Source organism: Stomoxys calcitrans, chromosome 2 (assembly GCF_963082655.1).
Source record: "Stomoxys calcitrans chromosome 2, idStoCalc2.1, whole genome shotgun sequence".
Lineage (NCBI taxonomy): Eukaryota > Metazoa > Arthropoda > Insecta > Diptera > Muscidae > Stomoxys > Stomoxys calcitrans.
Window position 1 is genome coordinate 238,136,489 of NC_081553.1, and position 27,785 is coordinate 238,164,273.

Genomic DNA, 27,785 nt, shown 5'->3' on the forward strand with positions numbered 1-27,785 from the left:
AAGAATTAATTTTCGTAATTTTCCCAAATTTGAATAGTCGATAGATTTTAATCCGCCAGCGGGAGTGGTAGTAAACAAATTGACTAAAAAAACTGGGGTTGCCGGCGCAAGTTTTTTTCTTCAAAACTCCAACCGCAAAAACCACTTCAAGCCAGGATTTGTGTTCAACACATTTCGACTTTCAAAGTCCATTCGAGCAAGAGGACGATGGTGCTCCAAGCTGGGAAACATTCAATAGCCCGCCTTATATAAGAATTCAATTTATCGACTAACCGACGACATGACAACGTATCTGAAATCCATGAAAATAAATTGTACGCTTTCATATTTGAATGTTTATGGCTTTAATTAAATTTAACGAATACTGAATGTAAAGTGCCTAATTTTCCATCTCTCCCCTCTGGTCGTCGCACGAAAGACGCCAGCCACGGTTTGCATTTTCCAAGCACAGGCCACCAACTTACGTACACCGTCAGGATGTGGCAGTGGGTTGGATGGATGTCTTTCATATTTGGTAGCGGCTCTTCTTGTATGGGACAAACCACAAAGGCGGTGAAAATTTTAATTTGAAACAATCAATAAAGTGTTGTTTTTCGTTTGAAATATTTAAGGAATTTGATTTACGGCAGCTTGCTTGTGATGGATGTGCGTGCGTCTATGGTGAATCCGACCATAACATTCCGCACCGAGTAGCGGCGCACAGAAATTTTAATTGGCAATGTTGCTGCTACCCTCTGAGCTTTGCCACTGCCACCGATGCAGTGGTTGGAGCGGCATTGGGGCGGGGGCGGTGGTGCAAAACTAGAAACCACTCAAACACGCCATTGCCCAAGAATTCCGACAGGCAGTTCAAATAATGTTGATCTTTACGTTCCAACAGCCGTTACAACAATAAATCCGCAACCATTTAGATATGTAAATGCGTGTGGGCACCGCGAAGTTGTTAAACATTTCCCCGACATTAAATAGCACGAGTTTCACACGCTTCGTTGGTCTATCTTGTAATTCTAACGAAAATCGTAAATTTGTATGCACTTATGTAAGCTGCATAGGGTTATAAAATGGAAACCAATTAATGGAACTTTCAGTAAAATGGGAACCCGCAAAGAAATACTCATGGTGTTTTGGCAAAAATTTATGAAGTGGAGTTTGATTTCTTTATTGCTGCGCTGCAAAAGGAAAATACTCATAAGAGCATAGTTTCAGCTTAGAAGACATACCTTTTTGACAGATCCTACCGATGAGTTTGGTGTGGTGCCAAACGAAATCACGATCTGGGAAACCAGTCAAATGCTATAACAAAGCAAAAACGCATTTTCTGCCTAACTTTAAGAAAGGTTTTTTCGTTTTACTATACATAATGGAAACAGATTACCCTATGCTCTGCAGCCGAAGAATATCCAATGGACAATATAATGTTACAAAGCCTACCTATAGTGTATGTTAGATATAATCTACTATAGCTACCCCAGACTAATAATTAAACTGCACTAAAAATTGCAAATATAAATTATTTTTTTTTTTTAATTTTTTTTTCTTTTTTGATTTTGTTTCTTTGCTTTTTTTAATATTATCATACATTTTTTTGATAGGAAAAAAAATTATTTCAAAATTTTTTGTCTTAAATTTAATATTTAGTACGAAATAATGACATTTGGGGGTATTCATGGTATAGGACCCACCCAATTTAGGGTTGCCATATCATGGCAATGGTTTTAGTTGCAGCACTCTTGTCGAAGGCACCAAGAATCCCTTCCAACATATGTGATGACCATCAATATCGAAATTAATGCGTCAAAAAATTATACAAATCGAATTCTTTCCCTCAAAATTTGTATTTTTCAGCAATAAAAATTCGCGTGTCTTTATAGCGCTGAGGTAGGGAAGTTTTGGAACTTTACTTTGCTAAAAAAGGCCAACATATTGCTTCAATATTGGTTGGATATGTTGTCTGGAAATAGATAGACATATAGATCCAATTCGTATCATATTTGTTTCCAACTCGTATTTTCATTAGCTACTAGTTGTTGAATATGCCTTTTTTTTGTCTATGGTTTGCGAACATCAATTTTTCTAAAAGCTGCTATAGTTGGCAGAGTGTTAACAAAAGCTACTGTATTGCCGTTTGGATTGACTGCAGCTGTAATTTTCACTATTCTTTTAGTAGCTAATTTCATTTCAACAATCATTCTGGTCCCCGTGCCCGAAAGTTTGTCTCCAAGTGGCATTTTTCTTTGTCGAAAAAAAATATTAATATTTCTCCAATTTTATCAAAAAGTAGGTCTAATCTCACAAGTAATCACCGAAAAAATTAGAAATTATTGTCTTTTTAGCTCCCAAAAGTTTAATTTTTACTAATGGACATATAAATATTTTCTATGGAAATTTTAACTTTCACAGAAATTAAGAAAAACTGTATTTTGGACGAAGTTGAAACAGAGAATTGGTTATGGAATGGCAAAGTGTTCAATGTAGTGAACATTTTGTCCTTTAATTGTTTTTTAATTACTGGTCTCATTTAGATGGAAAACAGGAAAATTTTGTTGATGCACCGATGTTGAATATAATCTGAATCGGTATATATATATGGCTGCCATACACACCGATTAGACAGGTTAAACTGATTGCATTGCAATTTTCATCCGATTTCGTTTTTTCGATACATTCACCAAATACGATCCAAGTTAGACATAACACTTATATAAACATTAAAGAACAGGGAATACTGTTATAATATAAATGAGTGCAGTCCGATTAAAGTTTTAGCTTAATGTTGACAGTTATTCAAACCGACATTTCGGTTTGAGCTTATGGAAAACGTTGCGGGAATCAAGCTGAAAATATTTGCGAATAGGGTACAGTAAACATCAAAATTGTATGCCTAGTATTTGTCACATACACATAAAACGATCAGGACAATGCGTTTTTCAAAGGTTCATACGGGGGAGTAGTGCATGAATATGTTATCCATATTCACCGGTCAGTGTTTAGAAGTAGAGAAGCAACTGAGTTTGGCGTCAAGTGTCTGTCTAACCCCAATCCAATGCCCATAAGTCATTTTTTATTTGATTTCTGCTTTGCAGTTTTTTCTTTCACCATTTTTCAATTTCTTTGATAAATTAGTTTCTGCTCTCTGTTCGTCCAATGCCAATGACTTGCCTTCGCTGCTCCACTCTTATTTTTATCATATTTTCTCAAATCTATTTATTCAAATTGAATAACCCTCTGCGCTTTTCTTTTGCGTCACTTTGATGGTGGCATTGCTGGCATGATAGCAGTTGAGCCGTCTTTGAAGCAAATGTTTAGTTTTCTGTTACGTATTTCCTCACTTACCTGGAATCCAAAGTAGACAGGAAGTGAAAAGGCGACAACTGGGTTTGCTATTTGGAGTTGATTCTATATTTCATTGCTATACATACATACATCCAAACATTTATCGTCGTATGGTACAAAGAGAGCTGTTTGATGTTATGTTCTTTTTGTTTTGTTTTTTTTTTTTCTTTTTAGATAGAAAACCCAATAACAATAAGAAACAAAAAACAAAAATAAAAGCTCCTACTTACATAAATACAATAACTTAGTGCACAAACAACCACACACCCATACGAAGCACACATCTGCGTTATCTAGGAACGTAGGTGTGCATGTGTGTATGTAAATACAAATCTATTTCATAAACAAGTAACTTCAAAAGAAATAGAAAAAAAGTATAAAACAAATTCAAAATCCTAAATGTTAAATGGCAAATTGCTAACAACAGGAACCACGAACAGATATTCACACAACGGGACAAAAGTATTCAAACAGATGAAAGTTTCAAACTGGTTAGAGGCTATTGCCACTATTGTTCTTAGATAACACACAGTTTTTTCGGCTCACTTACAGGCTCAGACGTACTTAAAATGCATCAATTGTTACTGCCCTAAAGGCAAAATTATGTAAAATACAAATTGAAGTTTCACTTATTTACAATGTGGAAAAAAATGGAAAAAGTCTTTACGAATAACGGCCGAATGGAAACGAATAGTTCTTAATAGCATCGAAGACTCTAACTAAATATAGAATCCCTCAATGTTTGCAGCAAAAATGTTTACCTGTGAGTCATTGTTAATTCGAAAAAATTAACTATTATTAAAAAGTTAAAAAAAAAACTATTTTACAGGTTATCTTAAAATTCTGCGAAATAGGCTAAAAACAAAATGTCAGTTTGAATCAAGTTAAGGCTAAATAGTAATATTTCTTTAGGTACTGTTGGCTATTGTAATGGAATCATCTTTGCATGAATGGACAGTTGAACTAAAGCAGCGATGCCCAGAATGAAAATGAGACTGCATGTGTGAAATACTTTCTTTGAGTATTTTTGATTCTCTCAATATGTAAACAATCATTTTTTGGACTGTATGATTGGTGTTTTGCAAACATAAACATTAGACAAGAAAACTGAAATCTTTTTTTTCTCCTTTTCAAGCGTTCATTCAATCAATTAAAATCATTGTTTTTGAAATAAAACCATAAAACTTATGGCAATACCTGTACCTATGTTCATTCGTTGCTGTTTCAAGAACGAATGACTTGTAATCAACGCTACAATTACAACGCAAGTTGTAATGCTACTTTATTTTGCACAAAAATGCGCATTATGCTCATTGGTTATGAGGAAATATTAACTTAATAATTAGGCAGTCATTAAAATTGCATTGCACTTTGATTTTCAATGTATAACTTGAACTTAGAAATCAACAACTGCCAAACAAATTGGGAAATCCGTTCTATGACCTGGTATAGCTGTATCACTGTATACTTTATACGGAGTAAAATATGCGGTGGAGTTCCAGCTCTTAAAATTTATCAGGCCTGTTCCGGTTTTCGAATTCGCAAAACGCAAAAAATTCCTTTTGCGTATATTTTCCAAACCTTACACTTTTGAGGCTTGAAATCACTTGAAGATCCTCGTAATGGATAGAACATTGATAATGGTTTGTATTCCAACTTTAATGTGGAAAGGTTTGCACAGAAAACCTTCCGCTTTGCGTTTTTGAAAATCGGAAGAGCCCTGTATAAATTATGCACTAAAATTTGGGTTGAATGGCAAAATTGATACAAATACACAAAGAATGTGACCTAAGGGTTAAATAGGTACCTTGTTTTTCAAGACTTTTTAAGTTTTTAAATAAAATCTCTCCATGTCTTATTGAGGCCGTAAATGTTACTGTGCGAATACTTTTGTCCACTAGTGTAAGTATTTATTTATGCATCGCATCTACTAAAACATTAGGATTGGATTGGTATGGGAAACAAAATGGGAAACGGATTTTCAATTACCCTTTCCACGCTTTCCACACATGAATGTTTACGTAATCACCGCATCCGCTCCCTAATGAAATCGAAAAGTTATCTTTGATCAAATTTTCAAAAGACCACACGAATCAAATTTAACATCTTCCATTATATCTTAAGCTGAAAGCTATTCAAAAGCTGCACCGCTCATCATGCATGTGTGGTAGTCAAGGCCTCTTACCAATAAGGCGGTGTTTAGTACAATTCTAAAATTATGTGGGATGTTTATTGTGGTGATAAGCATACACTGAAAAAAAAAAGTTGTCCCAAAATTTAAAATTTTTCCCTATAACGTAGGATTTTAGCAATGAAAACGAGGCAAACAATCAAAACTTAAAAATAAGCATGAGATTTTTAAATTTAATTTCCTATATACTAACTGACATGACCATCCGTTTTAAATTATGATCGATGATTGGTTCTTATTTTACTTTAATTATTCATTTTTGAAAATGTGTTTTTTAAACTTAGCATCTTTATTAAAAAAAAAAAAAATAACATTTAAAGATGCTAAGGTTATTTTGCGTATTTAAATACGGTTCACTGTCTTGTCGAAAGGCAAATTTCCTAACCATCAACGATATTTTGTCTTTCAGTTTAGATTTTTGCCCTTAATAACAATACCCAAAGTTAGGGATTTATTAACCTACCATTTAAAATAATCTTTTTTTTTTCACCGAAGGGAAAGTTGGAAAATTGATCATCTTTGGCTTGAATCTTTAAAATTAGGACAAACATTTTTTCAGTGTAGGCCGTAATTCCCAGAGGCTTCTTTTTTAATTTCGACAAAGCGTAATTCCGATGCATCACAGAGTTTATTCGAGGAGTTTAAGGTACTACTATTTGTGCAATGGGTTTTGGTACTGGTCCCACTGAAGTGTGTCAGGACCAATGGTCATCCGCACTTCGACGGTTTTCAGGGTCATAGGTAATGGGGAAGTATAAAATAGCTTAACAACAATAAAATCGTACATCTATATTCACATGTTCGCTAATAGTTTTTTTTTTCTCAGATATTTACAGTAGCCCCCAGAGTGCTTAACTTTATCACAATCTACTGCACTGTGGAGACCAGGACCACTGGCCTTTCAGTTAGACATTGGGTTGCCCAGTTCAATAGGCTCCTTTATCAATTATGATGTTTTGTCAGGCATCATCAATTTGTCTGGAACAACAGCAACTACAGCAAGGGGCCGCTGAAATGAAAAGAACACATGAAAACAGTTGCATTATTAAAGACGTTAAAACTTAATATAAGAGAAATTAATGAAAAAATCCCCTCTGAAACCCTGTTCGCGAAATTAAAAATCATATGTAAGAGAGGGGGTAAGCAATTTAAGGAACCACTGTCAATAAATACATCTTCTCAGAGCTCACACTCACTCACACGAAATTTGTAATTCAAAATAGCAAAAAAGTTAACTTAAACAGCAGATTTTTTTACAGCAAATAAATTGCTCTGCTGTAAGAGCGTACATTAATTTTTACATACAAAGAAAAAGAGGTGTACATTGTCTGTTTTTAAATAATGTTATTATTGATTTTTCACTCATTTTCAATAAACACGTTATTAGATTTATTTGTTATTAATATTATTTCGAATCACCAATTCCATAAGGGAGGTTGTAAATGTTGTTACCATATCTTCTTCTTCTTTCTCCTTCAATATGTGTTTGTTTGTTTGTTCCGTATAGACTTAAAAACGGCTGCACCGATTACTTTGAAATTTTCACAGATTGTGTATGTTGGTCTGGAAGGAAACATAAGCTATATAATTTTTCGATATCGGGAGGGGGAGCGGACCCTCCCCCTTACCCCAAAAGTACTACTCAAAAATAAAAGTGGACATATCGAGACAATATGGGATTCAAATGAATGGTATTCAAGAGTAGAGTACGAATTTCATAATAAAAGTTGGGTCCAAGTACCTGGAGGCCGCCCCAAAAATCCCTTAAAATAGGTTTATTTGACGATCATGACAAAAACACCACCCAAAATCTATGCTGGAGTAGATAACGAATCTGGCATACAAATCAATCACGGATATATGAGACTCGGTTTGTTTGTTCCGTATAGGCTGAGAAACGGCAGAACCGATTTTCTCGAAATTTTCGCATATTTTGTAGGTAGGTTTGGAAGGAAACATAGGATATATAATTTTTCTGTATCGGAAAGGGGACGGACCCTCCCCCTTTGCCAAAAACACAACCCAAAATCAAAAGTGGACCGATCGGGACAATATAGGTATCAAATAAAAAGTATTGAAGAGTAGAATACGAATATGGTATTAAAATTTGAGTCTAAGTATATTGGGCCGCCTAACACCCCCTAAACTGAACTTCATTTCCGTTGGGAATAAAGTACGAATTTGATATCTATTTTCAGTGCAAAGTGCCGGTGGCCGCCCCAGCCCCAAAACACCCTCCAAACGGTTCATATTGCATTGAACCTCGCAAATGTCGTCCACATTAAGAGCGATAAACACCGCTTTGCCCAATGTTTTCGCCAGGATTCGATTGCGTTCAGCGTCATAGGCTACAATGGCACGAATTCAATATCCGCATTCAGGGCGAAGATATTAGAGAGTTAAAGAAGGCGCAGCGGAGCGGGCCCGGTTCGGCTAGTTCATTATATTAACATAGATGTTCGGCAAACCATAATAAAAATATTCACAACTTCAGTTATTGAGTTTAAAATTTTCTCTTTTGACACCAAATCCATTATCATCATTATAATAGGATTTACAAAACCAGGCCATTGCCGGTAATTGAAAAATTAATGTCATTATCGGCAATGGGCTGGTTTTGTAAATCCAATTATAATGATAACTAATGGTGCCAAAAAAATTGGCTGATAATTCCCCCAAATTTTTATCAAATCGAAAATTACCTTGAACTCAGTGGCTAAATTTGTTTTCTTTACAAGAAAATGATAGCCAAACATAACGTCCTTAGCTTTCCTTTTTAATATCCCACCCGGGTGGGATTTTCCAAAATTTTTTGTGCCCCAACAAAAGAAAGTACTTTATTGAAAAGAGTGAACATAACATGCATTACTATCCATTAAACAATGTTTCTAATAGTTTAGACAAATTTCATTGTAGAACCAAAAATTCGTTTCGGCAGTTTCGACATGGGATATCGTTAACCGATCGCCATAATATTTCGTATTTTGCCTATTGGGATCAAAAGGAAAAAACATAGAGGGTATGCGTTTGAAAAAGAAAATTCGTTTGGTTTTTTGGGACACTCTAATATACATACTTTACTTGCTAGTCCATATTTTAATTTATCATTATTAGCTTAGTACAAAGGCCTCTATGTTATGGAGAAATTTTTCTACTAACTGGCACTCAGGACTTGTTGAATCGGTGTCCAAATGCGTGAATCACCCACAGCTGGTCATGAGTAAATTTATTTTTGAGTTCATCAGGAAGAGAAGAGGAAGCAATACAGCGATCAATACAAGCATAACAATTAAAGTATAAAATTCGTTTTTTTTTTGTTTTGTTGGGGGCCGGAGAAAAATATCATCATCATTGCTGTGGTTCGGAGCAATAGCTGGTGTACGAGTGTACCTTTGGTGTTTAATGAAAATATTGATTTATTGTTCAAAGATTTATGGGGCTATAAATTATTCGCTTTTGAATTTCCTTTCTGTTCTGTTTTGTTTTTGTTTTTCTTTTTTTCTTGTTATTCGTCGAAGAAACTTAAACAAACTTTTCCTATTACATATTTTCTTGATGTTTCTATGCGGCAGGGATTTTAAGGACAAAGGGAATTGGTCGAAGATTGTGGAGGATGGAGAAAGGGAGGCAGCGAGGGGTATATAAGAGGTGTTTTTGGAAGGTATTGCTGGTGCAGAAGAAAAAAGTTTCATTGTTCATGCCTAATTCCTTGGGCCCTTGTCCACAACACAGCCAATTCTCAAATGGCACACTGGCACACACACCCATGTATGTCAAATCACAGTCCATCCCCTCAGATAATCAAGTCTGCCGCATCGTCTATTCGAGTGGATAGCAAAACTCAATGGCTCAATGAGAGCAGCATCAAATATCAATCAAGCAAGATATGCGATGTATCTTTGGTTTCGTCCGACACTATCTACAATGAAGTGAACCTCTTGCCGTTGACCTCTGAGTAGGATGCTAGCGCAGTACCAAAAACAACAGGACCAACAACAAATGGCTTTCGCATTAAAAAGTTTTTGAGCATGTTTGGCAATAAGTCTACGAAATCTTGTGACCAGGAGTTGAATAGGCATGAAATAGGACGAAAAGTTTAAGCATTTTCGCCTAATGGTCATTCCTTGGTATATTCAAATTATACTGAACATAAAGTGAACGTAATTTCGTAATTTGGATCTACATAATAATAGATGTCTTTTTGTAAACAATAAGAGATTATGCTCGACCTTACGGCAGTTTACTGGAATTTGTAATTGTGGTTCGTCAGTCAAAAGGTATTCAATTTAATGAAATTTTCTTCATTTTCTTGCAAAGTGAAGATAGTTGAGCCAATATGAACATTAGAATGCATGAACCACCAGAAAGAAGGATTTTCTATTGATAACCGAAAAGCAAATGCTATGCAACATTGGATGGATTGGTCGCAGACAGGCGTTCCACAGCATTCAATGCTATTCTTGATTTGGTCAAGCCATAGCATTCTAATTTGGTAGCACTTCAAGTCTGGAAGACCCTGGAACTACGGGTTTCAATCTACTCTAGTTGTTGGTTTTAATATCAAAGTTAAAGATCCATAAAAAACGCCTCTGGAAATATGGCAATAGCATTGTAACTCTATATGACCGCTTTTTTGCAAGGCTTTGCTTTCCCATGGCTGCGTAAAACTGACAGCGTTAAACTTTACTTAACAGCATTTACATATATGAGGCTGTTAATTTGTTGAGCGTTATGCCCATTGAACTGATTCGATTTTGCTCAGTTCAATGGGCTAGCCGTTTTATGTCGATACAGCACTTGGTTATGGCTTTATTTCACTGAGGCTGGGGAGCACAATTACTTGAAATGGTTCATTATCCCTAGCAATGATTAATGTTATGTGTGCGTGAAAATGGTGGGTGAAGCTATAACCGCAGGTAATGATGATTCCGTTTTATTTGAATGTCTCACGTTTTCCAAGCGCATATTTCATAAAAGTGAATTGAATTGTATGTAATGAAGTGTTGGGTCTTTACAAACGAGACCGGTGATGTGCAAGTGAAGACACATGGAGGAACAGATGGAAGGTAAAACATCACACTTTATTGAACATAGCGGTGAACGGTAATAATGCCCAGGTGACATAATGCCCAAAACGTTATGTGGGCGTTATGACCTACCCTTAGGCGATCATAACGCCAATCCATTTTTGGAGTCTGTGACCGCCATAAACACAGTACAAACGCCCAATGGGCTTCATGGTCGTTTCAAGTTTTAAAATTATTAAAACCATGTTCTTTAGACTTCCTACGCGTTGCTGCATCCCATTTTTTGGGCAAGAAAATATTTGAACATTTAGATACTTGAGCGTTATTGGGTTTTTACTTGTTATATAATAAAATATTCACATGCATCGTAAAGATTATATCTGACCACATTTGCACTTACCTGACATCTCATCTGCCGCGACTGTTAAAGCTTTTTGCAAACGAACGCCATCGAAAGTTTTTTGTAAGGATATCTGTCTGACTGGGTTTGCCAGTAGCGGCTGTTGCAAGACTTGCCTCAATGGCCAAGACCTTATTTGAGGTGAGTGTTTGAGGTGGTGTGTGCTACCTGTGCGGTCGCCAACTGGAAGAGGAATTGGAATATCGGCAGAGTAGCACTTTTTTAAAGGCCTGGCGAAAAACTTTGTTGAATATGGTATAAAATATCGGATTGACCATGGAGCTGGCATAACCCAGCCACGTGACCACGTCGAAGACCCAGTGATCGATGTTTTCCTCGCAGTCACCGCACACCGTGGGCAGAAGGTTCAATACGAAAAACGGTGACCAGAGAATGACGAACGTGAAGAAGACCACACCCAAAACCTTGGTCGCCTTCTGCTCCAGTCTGATGATACGCCCATGGCGGGATGAATTTCTCGATATGACACTTGAATTGCGAGAGTGGTGCGAGCGTACAGTCTGATTGCGTTGCAACAAGCAGGGCGAAGAGTGTGGCGATTTGGACTTGATTTTCATGCCACTGGAGGTGGTCGTCATGTCGACTGCAGTGTAGTTCATGTTGTTGTGGCTTCTTAAGGTGGCTGATCTCCTCAAGGGCGTAGCCGAAGTCGAGGTAGTTAGACCACCGGTTTTAGTGGGAGTCAGTAGCAGGGAGGTGCGGGCACCACCAAAACTTGAACCCCTTCGACGATGCCTACCCGAATCCCAAGTGACAATCGAGGCTGTTTTTGATATGCTCAGTTTTCTCTTTGGCGTATGGGGCGCTGCCAAGTAGCAGCCATCATTACTCGACTCAACCGTCAGCGTGCTAGAGGAGTGGTTGCTGTTCAAAATGGACACTGTGTGCGGATTGAGACTGGAGGTTGTGTTGGTGGTAGCCAAAGCTAAATTGGACTCATCAAATGTACTGACGATAACATCACAAGGAGTGCTCGTGGTCAGCTTGAAAGTTGTCGGTATGATCTTCACCTCGGCCGGCTTAATGCAGTTCGACAGAGGTCGATTACCAAAATAGGGACACGTGCAAATTGGCGGCAGTTGCAGATACTCCGAATCACTTTCGTTGGCCGAGCAGATTTTGTGGTCTTCTCTGGATTCCATTTCCGTGTCTGAATGGCACTGCTTAGTGGGTGAGCCATTGGCCTTGGCCGTCAGCTTTTCCTCCGAACAATTGTGATGCAGCGACATTAACGACATCTGCCGTCCGAATAGGGTATCCTGGGGCAAACTATAAAAGCGATTCCTTCGCCACTCTGAGGGTGTCGTTGGCGTATTGGGTGGTTGAACACAGGCTGTCATCGATGCTCTACGCTTTTTCGCATAGCTACACATCAGTCCACGGCCTCCTTGCACTTCGGACAATGAGCTAAAATGGTTGAACAAAAATGTACGTAAAATATTAGTGGGCAACGGACAGACAGATTTTTTTTCTCGCTACGGCGTTGCCTGTATTACAGAAGACACAATAAAGTCCCCAATAAGCTCTGTCCCCCAAGGGAGACACATTTATTGGAATCTGTTCAACAGTCATCCGGCAATAAGACAGTGATATTCCTAATATCATGTAAAACAATATGGCCATGCATTACTTTGCTCTGTGATACAATCACACACTCTAAGAGTAGACGTAGGCGGGCAGGCAGGATCAACACAATCTACAGTATGTAGTTAGTTTGTTTGCATTATGTCTTTGCGTAAACGGATTAAATATACGAGCTAACAGCTTCCCTTTCTTGGACCCTTGCTCTCGGAATATCATATCACACACACACCCACACAACTTCACAATGAAATACTCGTAAAGGTCTTTTCAGTTTGCTGCCGTCGAATGAGTAAAAATGCTTCTCTTTATGAATGTCCCCGGCACGGATATCCCTCTAGCTCGACACGGTACATAAATAACAAACATTTCGAACAAAAAACCCCATTATGAATTTATTCTATTTGCAGCTGCAATGCAAATTTGCCTGCATTCCGGCATACTGTCTAGAAGCACAAACACACTCCTCTATGGTCCACACATGTAAGCACACACAAATGTATGCGTTATTAATGTGAGTACACATGTACACAGAGATTTGTGATAAAGGCCATATTACGGGAAACTTGGTATCGTTAAACTATAGCAGCCCAAACGTTCATGCCCAGGGAGTTGGCTAACACAAGGCTCAAGGTGGGCAAGGCCTTTGTTCGCCTTCCTCTCTAATAGAAGGTGAGATATACAGTAACGGACAAAGAAATTCAAAAAGGTGGTACAAAAGTGTTTATCACTGGAAGAAAGTTTCTATTGAGCGAAATATCTTAAACTGTGTACTCTACAGGATATATACGTACTGTTAATTAGACCGCTTGATTCCGAGTCAGTTGTCAATCTCAATCTCATTAAAATGAAATGTGGTAAATCTGACGTTTGAGGCCTACAGACGAAGCCATTTGAGTGTGACAGATATCGGTTCGGATTAAGGTATAGCACATACGTAAACATATTTACGCCCGATACATATAAGTAATCCCTTATGACTCTTAAACCTGCTGATGAATTATATGGAAATCGGTTGGTATTTAGATATATATTCCCACATGCGTATGTATGTGTACCTATATGTATATTCTGACTTTCACTTACAAGGCCATAGAAAGTCCATTTATCAATTGATCTGATAACATTTTGCCTAGAACATTCCTTAAAGACTACCAAATTGTTTACTTAAATTATTTGAAAGGGGCTCGAATGTAACTAAAGCTTCCATCTACAATACATACATATGTATGCATATCTTTTCGCTAATTTTCACTTGTAGAACCACGACAAGCAACTACAACTTCTACTACTAGTTCGATGAGTCTTCTATTTCTGCAAACTCCTGGCATCTAATTATTATATTCGATTATCTTTTTTTTGTAGAGTTGGTACTACTACCGATATTTTAATTTTTTGGCTGATTATCGATTGGGATTTTTCTATCGATACTATTGGTAAAAATAAAAAAAAAATTATATAATTGGCAAAAAGAAACAAGTAAAGTCGGACAAAGCCGACCTTCTGATACCTTACACCACATTGGGTATGCAGGCTAAGTTGTTAAAAATTGTTTAAATTCACAGAAAAAATATAGACCTAAATTTGACCGATTAAACATGGTATTGACTTATAAAAATCTCTTCAACGAAAGTGTTCATTGCTTTAATTATATATTCCAAAATTGTTAATTAATAATACAAATTGCTTTATAGGTCCAATTTCAGCAAATTTTTAATTGAATGTACACATTTCTTAATTGAACATAGTTTTTATTTTTTTTTTTTTTTTGTTTGAATTTGTAGATGAAAACTAACAGTACAAATTTGTTTCCTTTTAAAATCCAAGTTCTAGGAAACTAGCGATAGTATCGATACTATCGATATTTTTTTTAAACATATCGAAAATATCGAATGTTTCTATTATCGGTAGGTTGCCACCATTATTGTTTTGTTGCGTTATGTTGATACTCATATCCCTTATCCACGAGTATGATGAAAAGATAGGCCGTTTTGCATGTTCGGTTAATTTTTGACAGCTGTTTTGCTTGGACGCGTTTTGTTATCGGTTTTTGATTGTACCAGATCGCAACAATCCGACGGACTATATCTGTCGCTAGCACATAAACAAAAGTTAAACAACAACATGAAAACTAATAAAAATGAGACAAATCATGGTTGGTGTGGTGTATCTCGGATGTCGAAAAGCGCTACATTGGTCACTATGCCAAAGTTTAGCGCAATCGGATAATAAATGCGCTTTTTATGGGCCCAATACCTTAAATCGGGAGATCGGTTTATTTGTCAGCTACATCCAAATAGGACCTATATCCAAATTGGAGGCCACCGTAACGCAGAGGTTGGCATGTCCGACTATGACGCTGAACGCCTGGGCTGGAATCCTGGCGAGACCATCAGAAAAGTAATAATAACAATAATTTCATAAGTGGTTTTCCCCTTCTAATGCTGGCAACATTTGTGAGGTACTATGCCATGTGAAACTTCACTCCAAATAGGTGTCGCACTGCGGCACGCCGTTCGGACTCGGCTATAAAAAGGAGGCTCCTTTTCATAGAGCTTAAAACTTGAATCGGACTGCACTCATTGATATGTGAGAGGCTTGCCCCTGTTCTTTAGTGGAATGTTCATGGGCAAAATTTGCATTTGCATTTGCAGTTTGCTATATGCAAATATAGACCTATGGGGGCCGTATTGAGCGCGGATGTCAAAGGGTCTAACACAGCTTACGGTCCCAAATTTCAGGGACATCGGGAAATAAAACCTATTTTTATGGACCCAAGGGAAAAAATCGGGGGATCAGTGTATACGGTAACTTTATCCAAATATTCCAAAATTTCAGCGACATCGGGAAATAAACACTACGTTTATGGGCCCAAGGGCTAAAATCGGGAGATCGGTATATATGGCAACTTTATCCAAATATAAACCGATTGGAACCATATAAAGCACGGATGTCGAGAAGCCTCACATAGCTCATTGTGACAAATTTCAGCGAAATCGGGTAATAAATGTGGCTTTTATGGACCCAAGACCTAAAATTGAAGATCGGTAGATATGACAGCTATATCCAAATATAGACCGATCTGAACCATAAAGAGCACGAATATCGGTTAATAAATACGCTTTTTACGGGCCGATCGGGAAATCGGTCTGTATGGCTGCTATATCCAAATATAGCCCGATCTTGACCATACTCAGTGGGAATGTCTAGGAGCTTAATGCAACACTTTGTGTCTATTGTCAGCGAAATCGAAGAATAAATTAGGCTTTAATGCGCTTAAGACCTTAGGTTAGGTTCAGTAAGAATGACAGTCTATATCCAAACAGACTCACTTAGACAATCTTAGTCCATTATGATACCATAATAGCGACAGACCAGGCCCTGACGGCAATCGAAACCACGACCCCGCACAGGTATTCCGAGCACGCTACCAACTCAGCTACAGGGGCGACCATGGTCTAAGACCTTAAATCGGCATATTAGTCAATATGGCTATATCAAGATATACTCGTAGTCCTAAACAGCCCACCTTTCAACTAACCTGCCTACGGACAAAGAAAGAATCTGTGGAATATTTTAGCTTATTGTGTCCACTGTGTCTATAGCCTGTGGCGTGATTTCAACAGGCAGACGGACGGAAGGACCGAAGGAAATGGTTAGATCGTCTGCGATTTTACGACGATCAGAATATATTTATTTTAGAATACTTCGATGTGTTGCAAACGGAATGACAAGATCAATATAGCTCCATCCTATTGTGTTGGGTATGGAATGGCAACATAATTGAAACAAAGGTAATTGTGGCCCACCTCGTGAGATATCAATATTAAGGAATAATTATTTAATACGAAATCTATAATGATGATATAATCAGTACTACTTCGCATTATCTTTGCCACTGACTAACATATTCTCGCTTTGATATTGGCTCCATTTTAAAACTGATGATAACATAAAAACCAAAAACCATATGACATGGCAATGGTTATTGCCTGGCAAATTTTATTGGTATTCAAAGCACTAGAAGCTTCTGTTCTTGAGCCAAGAATTTAACCAAACAACATTCCCTAATGTGAGAGTATTTATCATCACTACTCTGCAGTGGATCTCAATAGTTTGGCTTAGTTTCGATGGTAAATCGTCTGCCTAAAGGCAATTTGGGTACGTGGAATAGACCCGAGCAATCCAAGCAACTGTGTGTTGGTGCATTTGGGAGTTCAAGAGCTTTCGGATTTACAGCAGAAAATAAATTGAATTGGGCATTAAATCAATTCCATTACGTTGCTCCGACGACGAATGGTTTATGAACGAGGAACTTTCGTCCGTGTAGCAAATCTCTGCTCTCGCTGGAATTGAATAATGTCACAATGCCACTCGAGGGATGTAGGGTTGAATGGAAAATTTTATTCGGACACAATTCAATGGATTAGAGAAGCTAAGCCATGAATAGTGAATTTGGACGGAAAACATGGCATAGGTTGAATTTCACAGAAAACTATTTTAATCTTTTCAATCTGCTGACTTTGTTTCGCTCTCCATTTGTACTTAATGGTAAATGATAGTGAGGGAATTTTCATATGGCCATGATGATGATGGTGATGATGACGACAACGATAAGAAGTTAATCCTCAGTACTCGAGTATTAACTGCGATGTAGTTTTCAATTTTATGGTATAAAGGGGGGCATATGAACTGGTAGATGAATTATAAAAATTTTGCAAATGATGTGGAATTTTTATTCTAGATTTGTAGAAGATTGAGGGTATGCAATCTTCGTCATTTCGTTTGTAACACATCGAAATATTGGTCTAAGACCACATAAAGTATATATATATATATATGTTCTTGGCAATCATGTCATTTTAAGACGATCTAGCCATGTCCGCCCGTCTGTCAGTCTTTCGAAAGAGTAAAGCTAGGCGCTTGCAATTTTGCACAAATACATCCTATTAGAATAAGTTGGTTGAGATTGTAAATGGGCCACATCGGACCAGCTTTTGATATAGCTCCCATATAAACCGATCTCGGATCTCAAATTCTTGATTCGCGCAATTCTTATCCAATATGGATTACGTTTCCTATGACTTTCAATAGATGTGCCAAGTATGGTTCAAATCGGTCTAAAACACCATATAGCTCCCATATAAACCGATCCCCCGATTTTACTTATTGAGCCCCTATAGGGAGTAACTCTTAGCCGATTTGGCTTAAATTTTGCATAATGACTTCTACAATGGTCTCCGACAACCAAACCAAGAATGCCTCGAATCGTTTTATTTATAACATGATATAGCTCACATTGCATAGCAATTCTTATTCACTATCCTTTGTTTGCTTATAAAGAGATACCGGTCAAAGAACTTGACAAATGTGATCCATGGCGGAGGGTTTACAAGATTCGGCTCGGCCGAAACCAAGGTGTGTACATTAGTATGTAAACAGAAGACATTGTCATGCTTAAACATGTAAAAATTAAGCGGCAGAGCCATGTATAAATGCAACGTGGAGGAATTTCATTGGAAAACCGAATATAAGAGGTAATAATTGTCTATAAGATTTCAAAAAGTGAATCCCTATTTTGAGCGCTTTAGCTCAATTCGTAAAGAAAGTACCATTAAGTTTGTTTTAGTGCCTAAATGTAGGATTTTGAAAAAAAATCTTCTGGTTCCCAACATTTACGGGTGTAGCTGCATCCAAATTTTTAGAGCTTAAGATTACTCTGTAAAGAAAGTACCATTTCGTATGTTTTAGTATCTAGATGCACGAATTAAAAAACAAATGTTCTAACCGCACAATATTTACTGTCAAGGTGTACTTTTGTCCTAATTTAGAGTGATCTAACTCAATTCGTGCAGAGTGTACCATTATGTACGTTGTAGTACCTAAATGTACGATTTTGAATAGTTTTCTGGTCGACCAATATATACTGCCAAGGTGTACATGTATCCCAATTTTGGGAGCTTTAGCTCACTCCATGTAGAAAGTACCAGCTGTTCTCATTGAATTGGAAAACGAATCGAGTGACAAAAAGAAAAAAAATTTAGTGGTCTAGGCAGTTAATTTTATCAGTCTCCGTTCCCTGTAAAAGTGACTAATTTTGTAATTTTGGTACCAAGATGTACGTTTCGTGCAAAAACCATTTAGTACCAACATGCCAAATTGCAGACCTCTAGCTCCATCTGTAAAGGAAGTACCAAATGGTAACAATTGCGGTACTAAACGTACGTTGTTTTGCAGCAGCTGTCTTTTAAGTCAAATTTCAAAATTCTAGCTCTTTCCAACCGCCCCGTACAAAGTTCACCCATTTTGTAAATTTATGGTATTTTTAGTACCTAAATTTACAAATTTCCAAAAAATTTTATAATCACTCAATATAGGTTGCTTTGGTGTACCCAACTTTCAAAATTCATAAAGTACAAATTTGTACCAATTGCGGCACTAAACGTACTTCCACTTACGGTACGATTTTAAACTTTTTTTACAAACCTTTTTTTTTCCAGACGTTCTTTAATTTGAGCCCAAGAACATAATTCTAGCCCTTTCCGGTAGCGCTGGTGAAATGTGTACCATTTCGTACTTTTTGTACTCTTTAATATTTAAAAGTACGAATATCACCAAATCCAGTATTGTCCCGTTCCTATGACCCAAGACCAACATTCGTGCAACACTTCTTTTAAGTCAAATATTTCTTTAAGTCAACATTTCATGATTCTAGCTTTAGCCGTTTGGGCTGGACGATGATCAGTCGGTCAGTCAGACAGCAATCAGTCAGTCACGCAACTCTTTTATATATGTAAATAGAGAAGATAGATATATGTAAATACGTATGCGCATCTATTTAAGTACTTTGTATCTCATAAACTTGCTCTTAAAATTATGGAGAAAAACATTGATTGGTGCAAAGACTTTTATCATCCATTAGCTTCACACAACATTGCGCAATGTAAATCTAAAACAAGTAAGAGCGTGCTAAGTTCGGCCAGGCCGAATCTTATACACGTTCTACCAAGGATAGCATTTATCGAGTTCTTTGCGCGGTATCTCTTTTTAGGCAAACAAAGAGTATTGAATAAGAACTGTTATAATATTGGAGCAATATCAAGTTGTCCGATTCGGACTATAAATAAATTGAATGCTATACATTGTAGAAACCATTGTATAATATTTTAGTCCAAGCTGAAGAATTCAAGACCCGATATCGGTTTATATGGCAGCTTAATCACTTACCACACTATATCACTTAGCACAGTTGTTGGAAGTGATACAAAAACACCACGTGCAAAATCTCAATCAAATCGGACGAAAATTGCACCCTCTAGCGGCTCAAGAAGTCAAGACCCAAGATCGGTTTATATGGCAGCTATATCAAAACATGGATCGATTTGGCCCATTTACAATCAGAACCGATCTACACTAATAAACAGTATTTGTGCAAAATTTCAAGCGTCTAGCTTTACACCTTCGAAAGTTGGCGTGCTTTCGATAGACGGACGGACATGGCTAGATGACGATCAAGAATATATATATTTTATGGGTTCCTAGACGCATATTTCGAGGTGTTACAAACAGAATCACGAAGCAAGTATACTCCCATCCTATGGTGGAAAGTATAAAACAATTCTTGATATGAAGCCAGTCAAATATTGATGGATGAAAAGAAAGCCAGAAACTACAATGAGCAAGTGAAATAAATCACAGAAAATCGAAAGACAGCTTCACATATATCTGGATAATAAAGGGAGATTTTTTAAGAGCTATAAGAAAAATTTTCAAAAATAAAACACATAAAATTCAGAAAAATGCATTAAATCTTTATTTGAATCGATAGTACGGTCAAATAATTTAATGCTTGAAAATTATTTTATGCAAATGTTGATCGTGACTGCGCCTCAAATGGTCCATCTGCTTAGTCCAATATACCCACTCAGCCAAAAATGAGCTTCGTCCATAAAATGGAAGAATCTTGTATTGATAATAAAATTCAATAATTTGCAAGCGTTGTTCGTTTGCAAGACAATTCATGGTTAAATTATAGACCAAACTGAAGATGTTCGACGGTAAAACAAAACATCAAACGTGCGTGAGCTGTTTTAACTAGTATTGCCAAAAAGACAATAGCTTAAAAATTACCCTATATAAGGGCCAATACATTGTAACGACATACATATGTAGCCAAACGCTAATATTGTATATTATGAGGGCCAAGGCTGAATGCTTATGCTAAATGGAAAGATGTAGCGATCCGAAACCGAAAAAAAGTGTTCATTTTGCATCTTAAATAAGAATGTTTTATTAAAATTTTGCGAAATTGTCACTTTGAATGGCGCTCAATGTGGTACACAAGTTTTAAGGTCCATTTTTGGGTCAAATGTCCGTGAGCACTCCTAAGACACAAAACATCTCCAAAAATTTTCGAATATTGGGAGGAGGTGTATTATGGGTCTTTAAAATGCCCTTTCAAAAATGCAAATTTTGAACATTCCATTAAGAGACAGGGCCTCATATTAGTGACTGCTTTCCGATTCAAGTTTTAACTCAATGATAAGGGAACTCCTCTTTAAAGCAAGGTACGAACGACCTGTCGCACGGCAAAATATCTCACAAAAAGTGGCCAGCATTGGGTAGCCGGGCATGGCATAGTAACTCGCAAGTGTCGCCAATATTAGGAGGGATATTCAGTATCATAGGCGGACAGGCTGTGGACTCCTGCCTCACGGAGGCATCCAACCGTAAAGCGAAGTGCACATATGTATGCCTTAAACTTTTTACAGCGTATGAATTTATCCACCACTCTATGGAGTTATTATCTACCAACTTAATGCCAGCAACATTCGGCCGATGCCGTTGCCATTGTGTAAGCAGGCAATTGGATCATGTTTTGAGGTAACATTTCCATTAAGTTAACAGTACCCGTTAGGCCATTGAGCGCGGTTGTACGTTAATAACTCTGCCGTTATAGAGCACTCAGTGGCTGCATGACCTTTGAATTTCTTTCATTGTGATTATTTGTCCATATTTTATGAACTCGAATACTCGCAATGTGAACCTCAATTGAAGTGTTGAGAGCAACATTGACTTAATTCACCGGCAGTTTCACGATTGACGAGAAGGGTACTTTGTGAGCACATTACGCCAAAAGAGTCAACAGAAATAATCAAAAAAGAACGGTATGAAGCCTAACAACGAATTCATGGGAAACAATTGAACAAACAGCAAAACTTGAATCCCCATTGCCCTCACACCATTGAGGGGTTAGGTCAATACTGTTGTCAGGACCACCATAGATGGATGGTGTAGTTAGGCTGACTTTTAACTGAACAATGTGCAGCCCTTTCAATGAAGTGAAGGAACGAAGGACGAACGAAAAGACTAGCAATGCTCTTTGACAAACCAACGTTGCCAAACAGAGACAAAATTAAATTTTAACCGGCCCGAGGCACCGAGGGCAGAGAGGAAGCAGAGGGAAATCATTTAAATAATTTAACGCATTACATAATGGAGTCCACTGGCGGGCGGCCTCTTTTGCCATCTACCGATGCTTCCCACTCCAGGTCGTTGGTTCGGAGTAGAGTTGGGAGCAGTATCTCTAATGAAATTGCCTTGCGGTTGGATTTACTTTTGGGCCAACAGAAATGTTCGGCTCCCTATTTAGTCACTTGGAGCTGCTGTTGTGTTTGCCATGGGTATGGGCATGGGCATGGGTATTGGTTTTGGGGTTTGCTTTGACCTTAGCGTTTCGTTTTTCCCATTTGTTCAAAGTCCCTTTTTAATATGTTTTCAGTGATATTGTGCACTTACCGCTTTCGTACCCTCAAATCCTGTGTTACACTCATGATGGGCAAAAACTGCTGGACATTCGCTAATGATGGCGAGTAGGTCTTAGCATAAAAATGCAGATCGAGTGGCTGTGGGTGGTAGGGATGTAAGGCATGCGAGTGGGCCTGCTGCTGATGGATGGCCGACTTAAGGTGATAGCTGCCGAGTGGTTGTTGCAAATTTACAGTCGCTTGCATGGGCAGCAGATGATGGTGGTGAAAGTTTTGCAGTTGTTGTTGATGGTGATGATGGTGGTGGTGACTTCCGGAGGACTGCAGTGATTGCTGCTTCTGCAGGGGGCTATGCAGAAAACCGGACGATAGCTCGGATTTGGTGGGCGAAGCCGTCGATGATGAGGAGACCACCGATTCCAATCCTCGAGAGAGCTTAAGCATTTCAGCGCCAAACTGATGCAGAGCAGTCATTGTGGTGGGTGTGGGTTCCGGTACGCTTTGTGTGAAGAGAAGACCGCATTGTAACTTCCTGCTAATGGCATGTTCACGAATACTCACCTTGACTCGGGCAACCACAACTCATGATTGTCCAGAGTCGACAACTCCGTGTCGGTGGAGTTGGCGGAGTGGGCATGCAGGGCAGCTGAAGCTGCATTGGAATTGTGGCCGGTCTTCAATAGGCGGCGCCAGGTACACCTACGTTCTGAGTGGACAAAATTATAGAAAGAATGAGCAACAAAACCAAAATGGAAGTGGAGATAGACTAACTTTTATAAAAATACACTCATAATCTTCCGCAAACTTAACCAAGTGGGAAAAGGCATTGTGCCGGAAGTATCTTGGCAATGCAATATGGTCAAGCCCAAAGACGATGAAACAAAAAAGAACAGAAAAAAATGACATGATAATACCCACTATAGATTGCCTTCCGCCTACATGTGGTGGGTGGAATGGCACGAAAAACGATTGAGGCTCTCGTACGGACAACAGCCATCAATACACATGTACGTGAAACATATTTGCAGATTTTTAAACCTGTTGGAAGATCCGACGGAAGTATCATGCCACTGTTTATCTAAGCATCCCAACACACTCTCAGCTATCAACACTACAAAAAACCAAAACGTCCTTCTAGGGCACATAGCCAACTGGTGGCCGTTGTACCTTAACCATATGTCCATGCTTGTTTGCACAATGCCAATATCATCTTTTGACAAGGGACGGACCAATGCAAATGTTTACCTCCCATGTCCATGCCACATTGTCATCCCACCTCCCACTTGCTACTTCCCACTTTCCAAATACCTGACAAGAGGACAATGCGTGTACGAGTTTGTGTAGGCGTAGACTTACCTAGTGCCGGTGTTTGACCCAACCATCCACTGGCCCAGCCCGGCGCTGGTGCTTGATTGTGACCACCGAGATTCTGCCGCTGCTGAGCCAACAACCTTACAGTGAGGCAATAAGTCAACAGCATGACGCCCAGCGGTATGTAGAAGCAGACTATCGATCCGACTAATTTGTACACGGGATCCGGTATCTGACATGTACCATTAACCAACACCGAGGCATGATTCTAGATACCCAAGAAAGAGAAGACATTAGAAAGCAGACAAATGAAACCAAAGCAAACACACTCCTACACAAAAGCACACACACACACACACACGCACACACTTGAACAACAACGCCCACAGTGACATTGTCTAAGACGGCACGCACAGTGGAGAATTGAATTGCATTACACATCCTACGCTCAGATGATGGTCGAGCCACTCAGGAAATATTCAACGAAATTTCCTACACATACGCATAAAAATTGCAGCCCGAAGAAGGAAAGAAGGCAGATTTTTATCAATTCCATAGAGAAATACAACCAAAAAGTGACTGGGGAGTATTATTTTCTTTCAACATGAATTATGAATAAATTTAAAGTCAGAAACACACTGTGAAGAGTATGAAAAGGCTGCGATTCACTAATGGCCTCTCCAGCACTTGCTGCAATTTCCCATTTTCCACTGTGCGTTGGTGGTTCGCTCTTTTAACGTATCTTACCTTGGAATACATCAAACTCAGGGGCAGACTCATGGCAATTGATAGCAGCCAAACAAAGACAATTTTCAGAGTTACACGTCGACGTGTCTTGTTGCGACCAAATCGCATAGGGTAGCGCAGCGATAAATAGCGATCCACCGAAATCGTACATAAATGCATTATGCTCGCCGTACAAAATAGCACATCCAAGCAAATCCAGGTGAGACAATGCTCCGAGCCCAAGGGAAAATAACCTGTAAAGAGAAAAAATGCCAACAACAAACGTAACATGATTTCCAAAAACAAATGAATTTTTAATTAAAACAAAAAAAGGGAAAAACATGCTAAGTTCGGCCGGGCCGAGTCTTGGATAGAGCACGCCACCATGGATTCCACTAATAATTTCCACAAATGAAATTAGTAGAAGTTTTTGCCCAACTAGCAGAAATTGCAGCATCTAGGGGCCGGGAGATCAACTTACATGGGAGCTACAACAGGTAATAGACTGGTTTTGACCATAACCAAATCGGACAACAATTGTGGCTTCCAGGGGCTCGAGAGATCGGTTTATTAGAGAGCTATACCAGATTATGCTGAGCCAAATTGAAGAAGGATGACGAAGAGCCTAACACAACTCACTGTCCCAAATTTTCGCAAAATCGGACAAAAAATGCGCCTTTTATCGGCCCAAGACCTTAAATAGAGAGATCGGTCTATATGGCAGCTATATCCAAATCTGGACAGATCTGGGCCAAATTTTAACAAAATCGGATAATAAATGTGGCTTTTATGGGCTTAAAACCCTAAATCAAGGGATCGGTCTATATGGGGATTATATCAAGATATAGTCCTATGTAGCTCATCTTCGAACTTAACCCGCTTAGGGACAATAAAAGAATCTGTGCAAAGTTTCGGCTCAATATCTCTATTTTTAAAGACTGTATCTTGATTTCAACAGACAGACGGACAGACGGTCGGACATGGCTTCGATTTTTACGGTGATCAAGAATATATATACTTTATAGGGTCGGAAATGGATATTTCGATGTGTTGCAAACGGAATGACAATTGAATATACCCCCATCCTTGGGGGGTGGGTATAAAAAGTGCATTAGCAGAGTTCTGCTCAGAAAAATTCCACAAATTAAGCTGCCATTAGACGATAAGACATGCCATATGGGCTGTCACTTTCTGCATTCATATTACTTATCTTATGTATGTCGAATACGAGTAGAGCGCGCTGTAATCGGCATGTATTCTCATATCTATTTGTATTTGAAATACTTGAAATATTTTTTTTGTAGACATGTATCTGCATGTATGTTTGATCCATTTGTCATATTAAATTTTTCGTACGTTCAGAGTTGCTGTTTTGGAAATTACATATGGCATGTCTTATCGTCTAATGGCAGCTTTAGCTCAGTTTATATGCTGCTTGTTTCGATGAAAATAAATCGGCGAATGAATTATGTTTGCTCAAGTACCCAAAAAGTCAACTCGTGGGATGGTCTTGTATATGGATTATATCAATTTAAAGGTATTTGTAGGTAGGTATTTCATATTCAAATTTTCAGGCTAACACGACCCTTTGGGGCTGAAGAAGTCATATTAGACATTCGCTTTATATGGAGGCCATTTCTATTTAGGAACAACTTTAGACAGTTGTTGTGTAGCAGTGTTTTGTACACTGAGGCGGCAGCCCTTGCCGATGAAGGAATTCATCGTGTCAATCCGGTACGTACAACTGGCTGCCATGGGATTGACTTTAGACAGTATATGGAATGTGTTTGGAAAGGTCTCTGCGAACTCAATTTCAGGCATATCGGATAAAAATTTTATACACATAAGAGCTTATGAAGTCAACAGCTCGATAGGTTGGTATAGGAACTATATCCGAATCTGAACCTTGCTCCATTCCCTAATGTAAGTGTGATTTCGCCGGTCGGACCGTGTAGACAGGGGACAAAGAGTGGTTTGCTCATAACGGTATCGTGTAAATGTTTCGCTTTCTCTCTCCTAAATGCTCTCCTTTGGGGTCTTTATGAAACTTTCAACTTAAAGTTTTTAGTTCTGTTTGAAATATTTTTGAAATTTGAGCTTCAGATAATTTCCTTTAGCGGTGGAATGCATTTCCCTGCACGAACACTAATACCGCCCCACAATAAAACCAACAGCAAACGTGGAAAGTTATTTCCGTTCATGGAATAGGCATGGCAATTTTTATTTCTTGTCGTTGGCGCCGAGCTCGACACTGCGGAAATGAAAATGAAAAATATTCATAAACACGCTTTCCTGTAGCATGAACACATCTGGGCATATGCAGGCGCGAATGGGTTAAGTTGAAAATGTTCACTGCTGTACATCCTTTTTTCTATCATGAGCCATGTCTATGACGTGGCCTACTCTAGGCTGTGGCATTATGAATAAAGAACAAGGCCGCAATTTAACCGCAGGTACTCTGGCCATCAAATAAATTTGGCTTTGGCAGGGGGTGGAAGGGTTTTGGGTTTTGGTAAATAGGTTTTGCCGCAATGTATACCAAATACACGGATGCCCAAACCAAAAGAGCCAACAAGCCTTTTTCTCTTCACTCTAAGCCACTAAATGAAAAGTTCTTTGCATAATATTAAAAAAAAAAAATAAAACCGCAATTGTTTTGCCCTGCCCAAACCGCTACGGAAATCTCAGTCATAATTAGATGAAAAATGAGCCAAGTAGGTCGAAAAGTTGGTCCGTATATAGCTATGTAAAATTTTGGTTCGATCCAGACCATATTTAGCAATGTCGTACTTTTTTGGCATATGTTCCAAAAAATCCCAGTTTGTTTTTTAATATGCATTTTTTTCTTATATACAAATTTATTTGATAGAGGAAAAAAGTTGCTTAAGCAGATACATTTTGGTATTTTGAAATGCATACCCTCCGTTTCCTCCCTTTTTCGTTTATCACTTGTCCGTCTGTCATATTATAGCCAACCTTGATAGCATTTCGCAAAGTTTTCCACATACCACGAAATCGTCTATTTATCGCTTTTTTAGACCGATGACAAACACGGCGAGAAATTCGGTATGGATTTTTGTATTACCCATCTGAAAGCCTCTGCTAAATTTCATCAAAATCGGTTCAGATAGGGATAAAGCTGCCACCACAATTTTCAATGGCCAAATACCTGATATCTAGGTGGTATCTTTATATTGGATTCCATCTAAATCTAAATTTTGATGAAAGGCGGACATGGCGTATATTTTATCACAGCCACAGTAGTGGCGCATGGTAATGTTTATTTTTAACCATAAATGGCGTATTAACTTGTACTTTATTTACAAATTTTATGCTAGGACTTTAAGTGCACAACTCGATCAATATTTGCAACATTGGAATCGCCAGCCTCTATATACTGTTTGAGAACAAATAACGGTAATGGTTAT

The 27,785-nt window shown here is 38.3% G+C and overlaps 1 protein-coding gene across 2 annotated transcripts in view; it reads right to left on the bottom strand.

Moving 5' to 3' along the window:
• Positions 1-3,372: 3,372 nt before the first annotated feature.
• Positions 3,373-27,785, bottom strand: part of LOC106088029 (uncharacterized) — a 121,526-nt gene continuing 97,113 nt past the window's right edge. Inside the window, exons 3-8 of one of the 2 annotated variants that reach the window (XM_013253316.2) lie at positions 24,379-24,611; positions 23,677-23,899; positions 22,882-23,026; positions 22,352-22,819; positions 10,952-12,379; positions 3,373-6,533 (exon numbers count right to left, since the gene is read on the bottom strand). In XM_013253316.2, the coding sequence (XP_013108770.2) occupies positions 11,116-12,379; positions 22,352-22,819; positions 22,882-23,026; positions 23,677-23,899; positions 24,379-24,611 (2,333 nt within the window). In that variant the 3' untranslated portion in view covers positions 3,373-6,533; positions 10,952-11,115. Of the gene's footprint in view, positions 6,534-6,897; positions 7,088-10,951; positions 12,380-22,351; positions 22,820-22,881; positions 23,027-23,676; positions 23,900-24,378; positions 24,612-27,785 lie in introns of those variants that run through there. The other variant, XM_059363032.1, reaches the window with a different exon arrangement.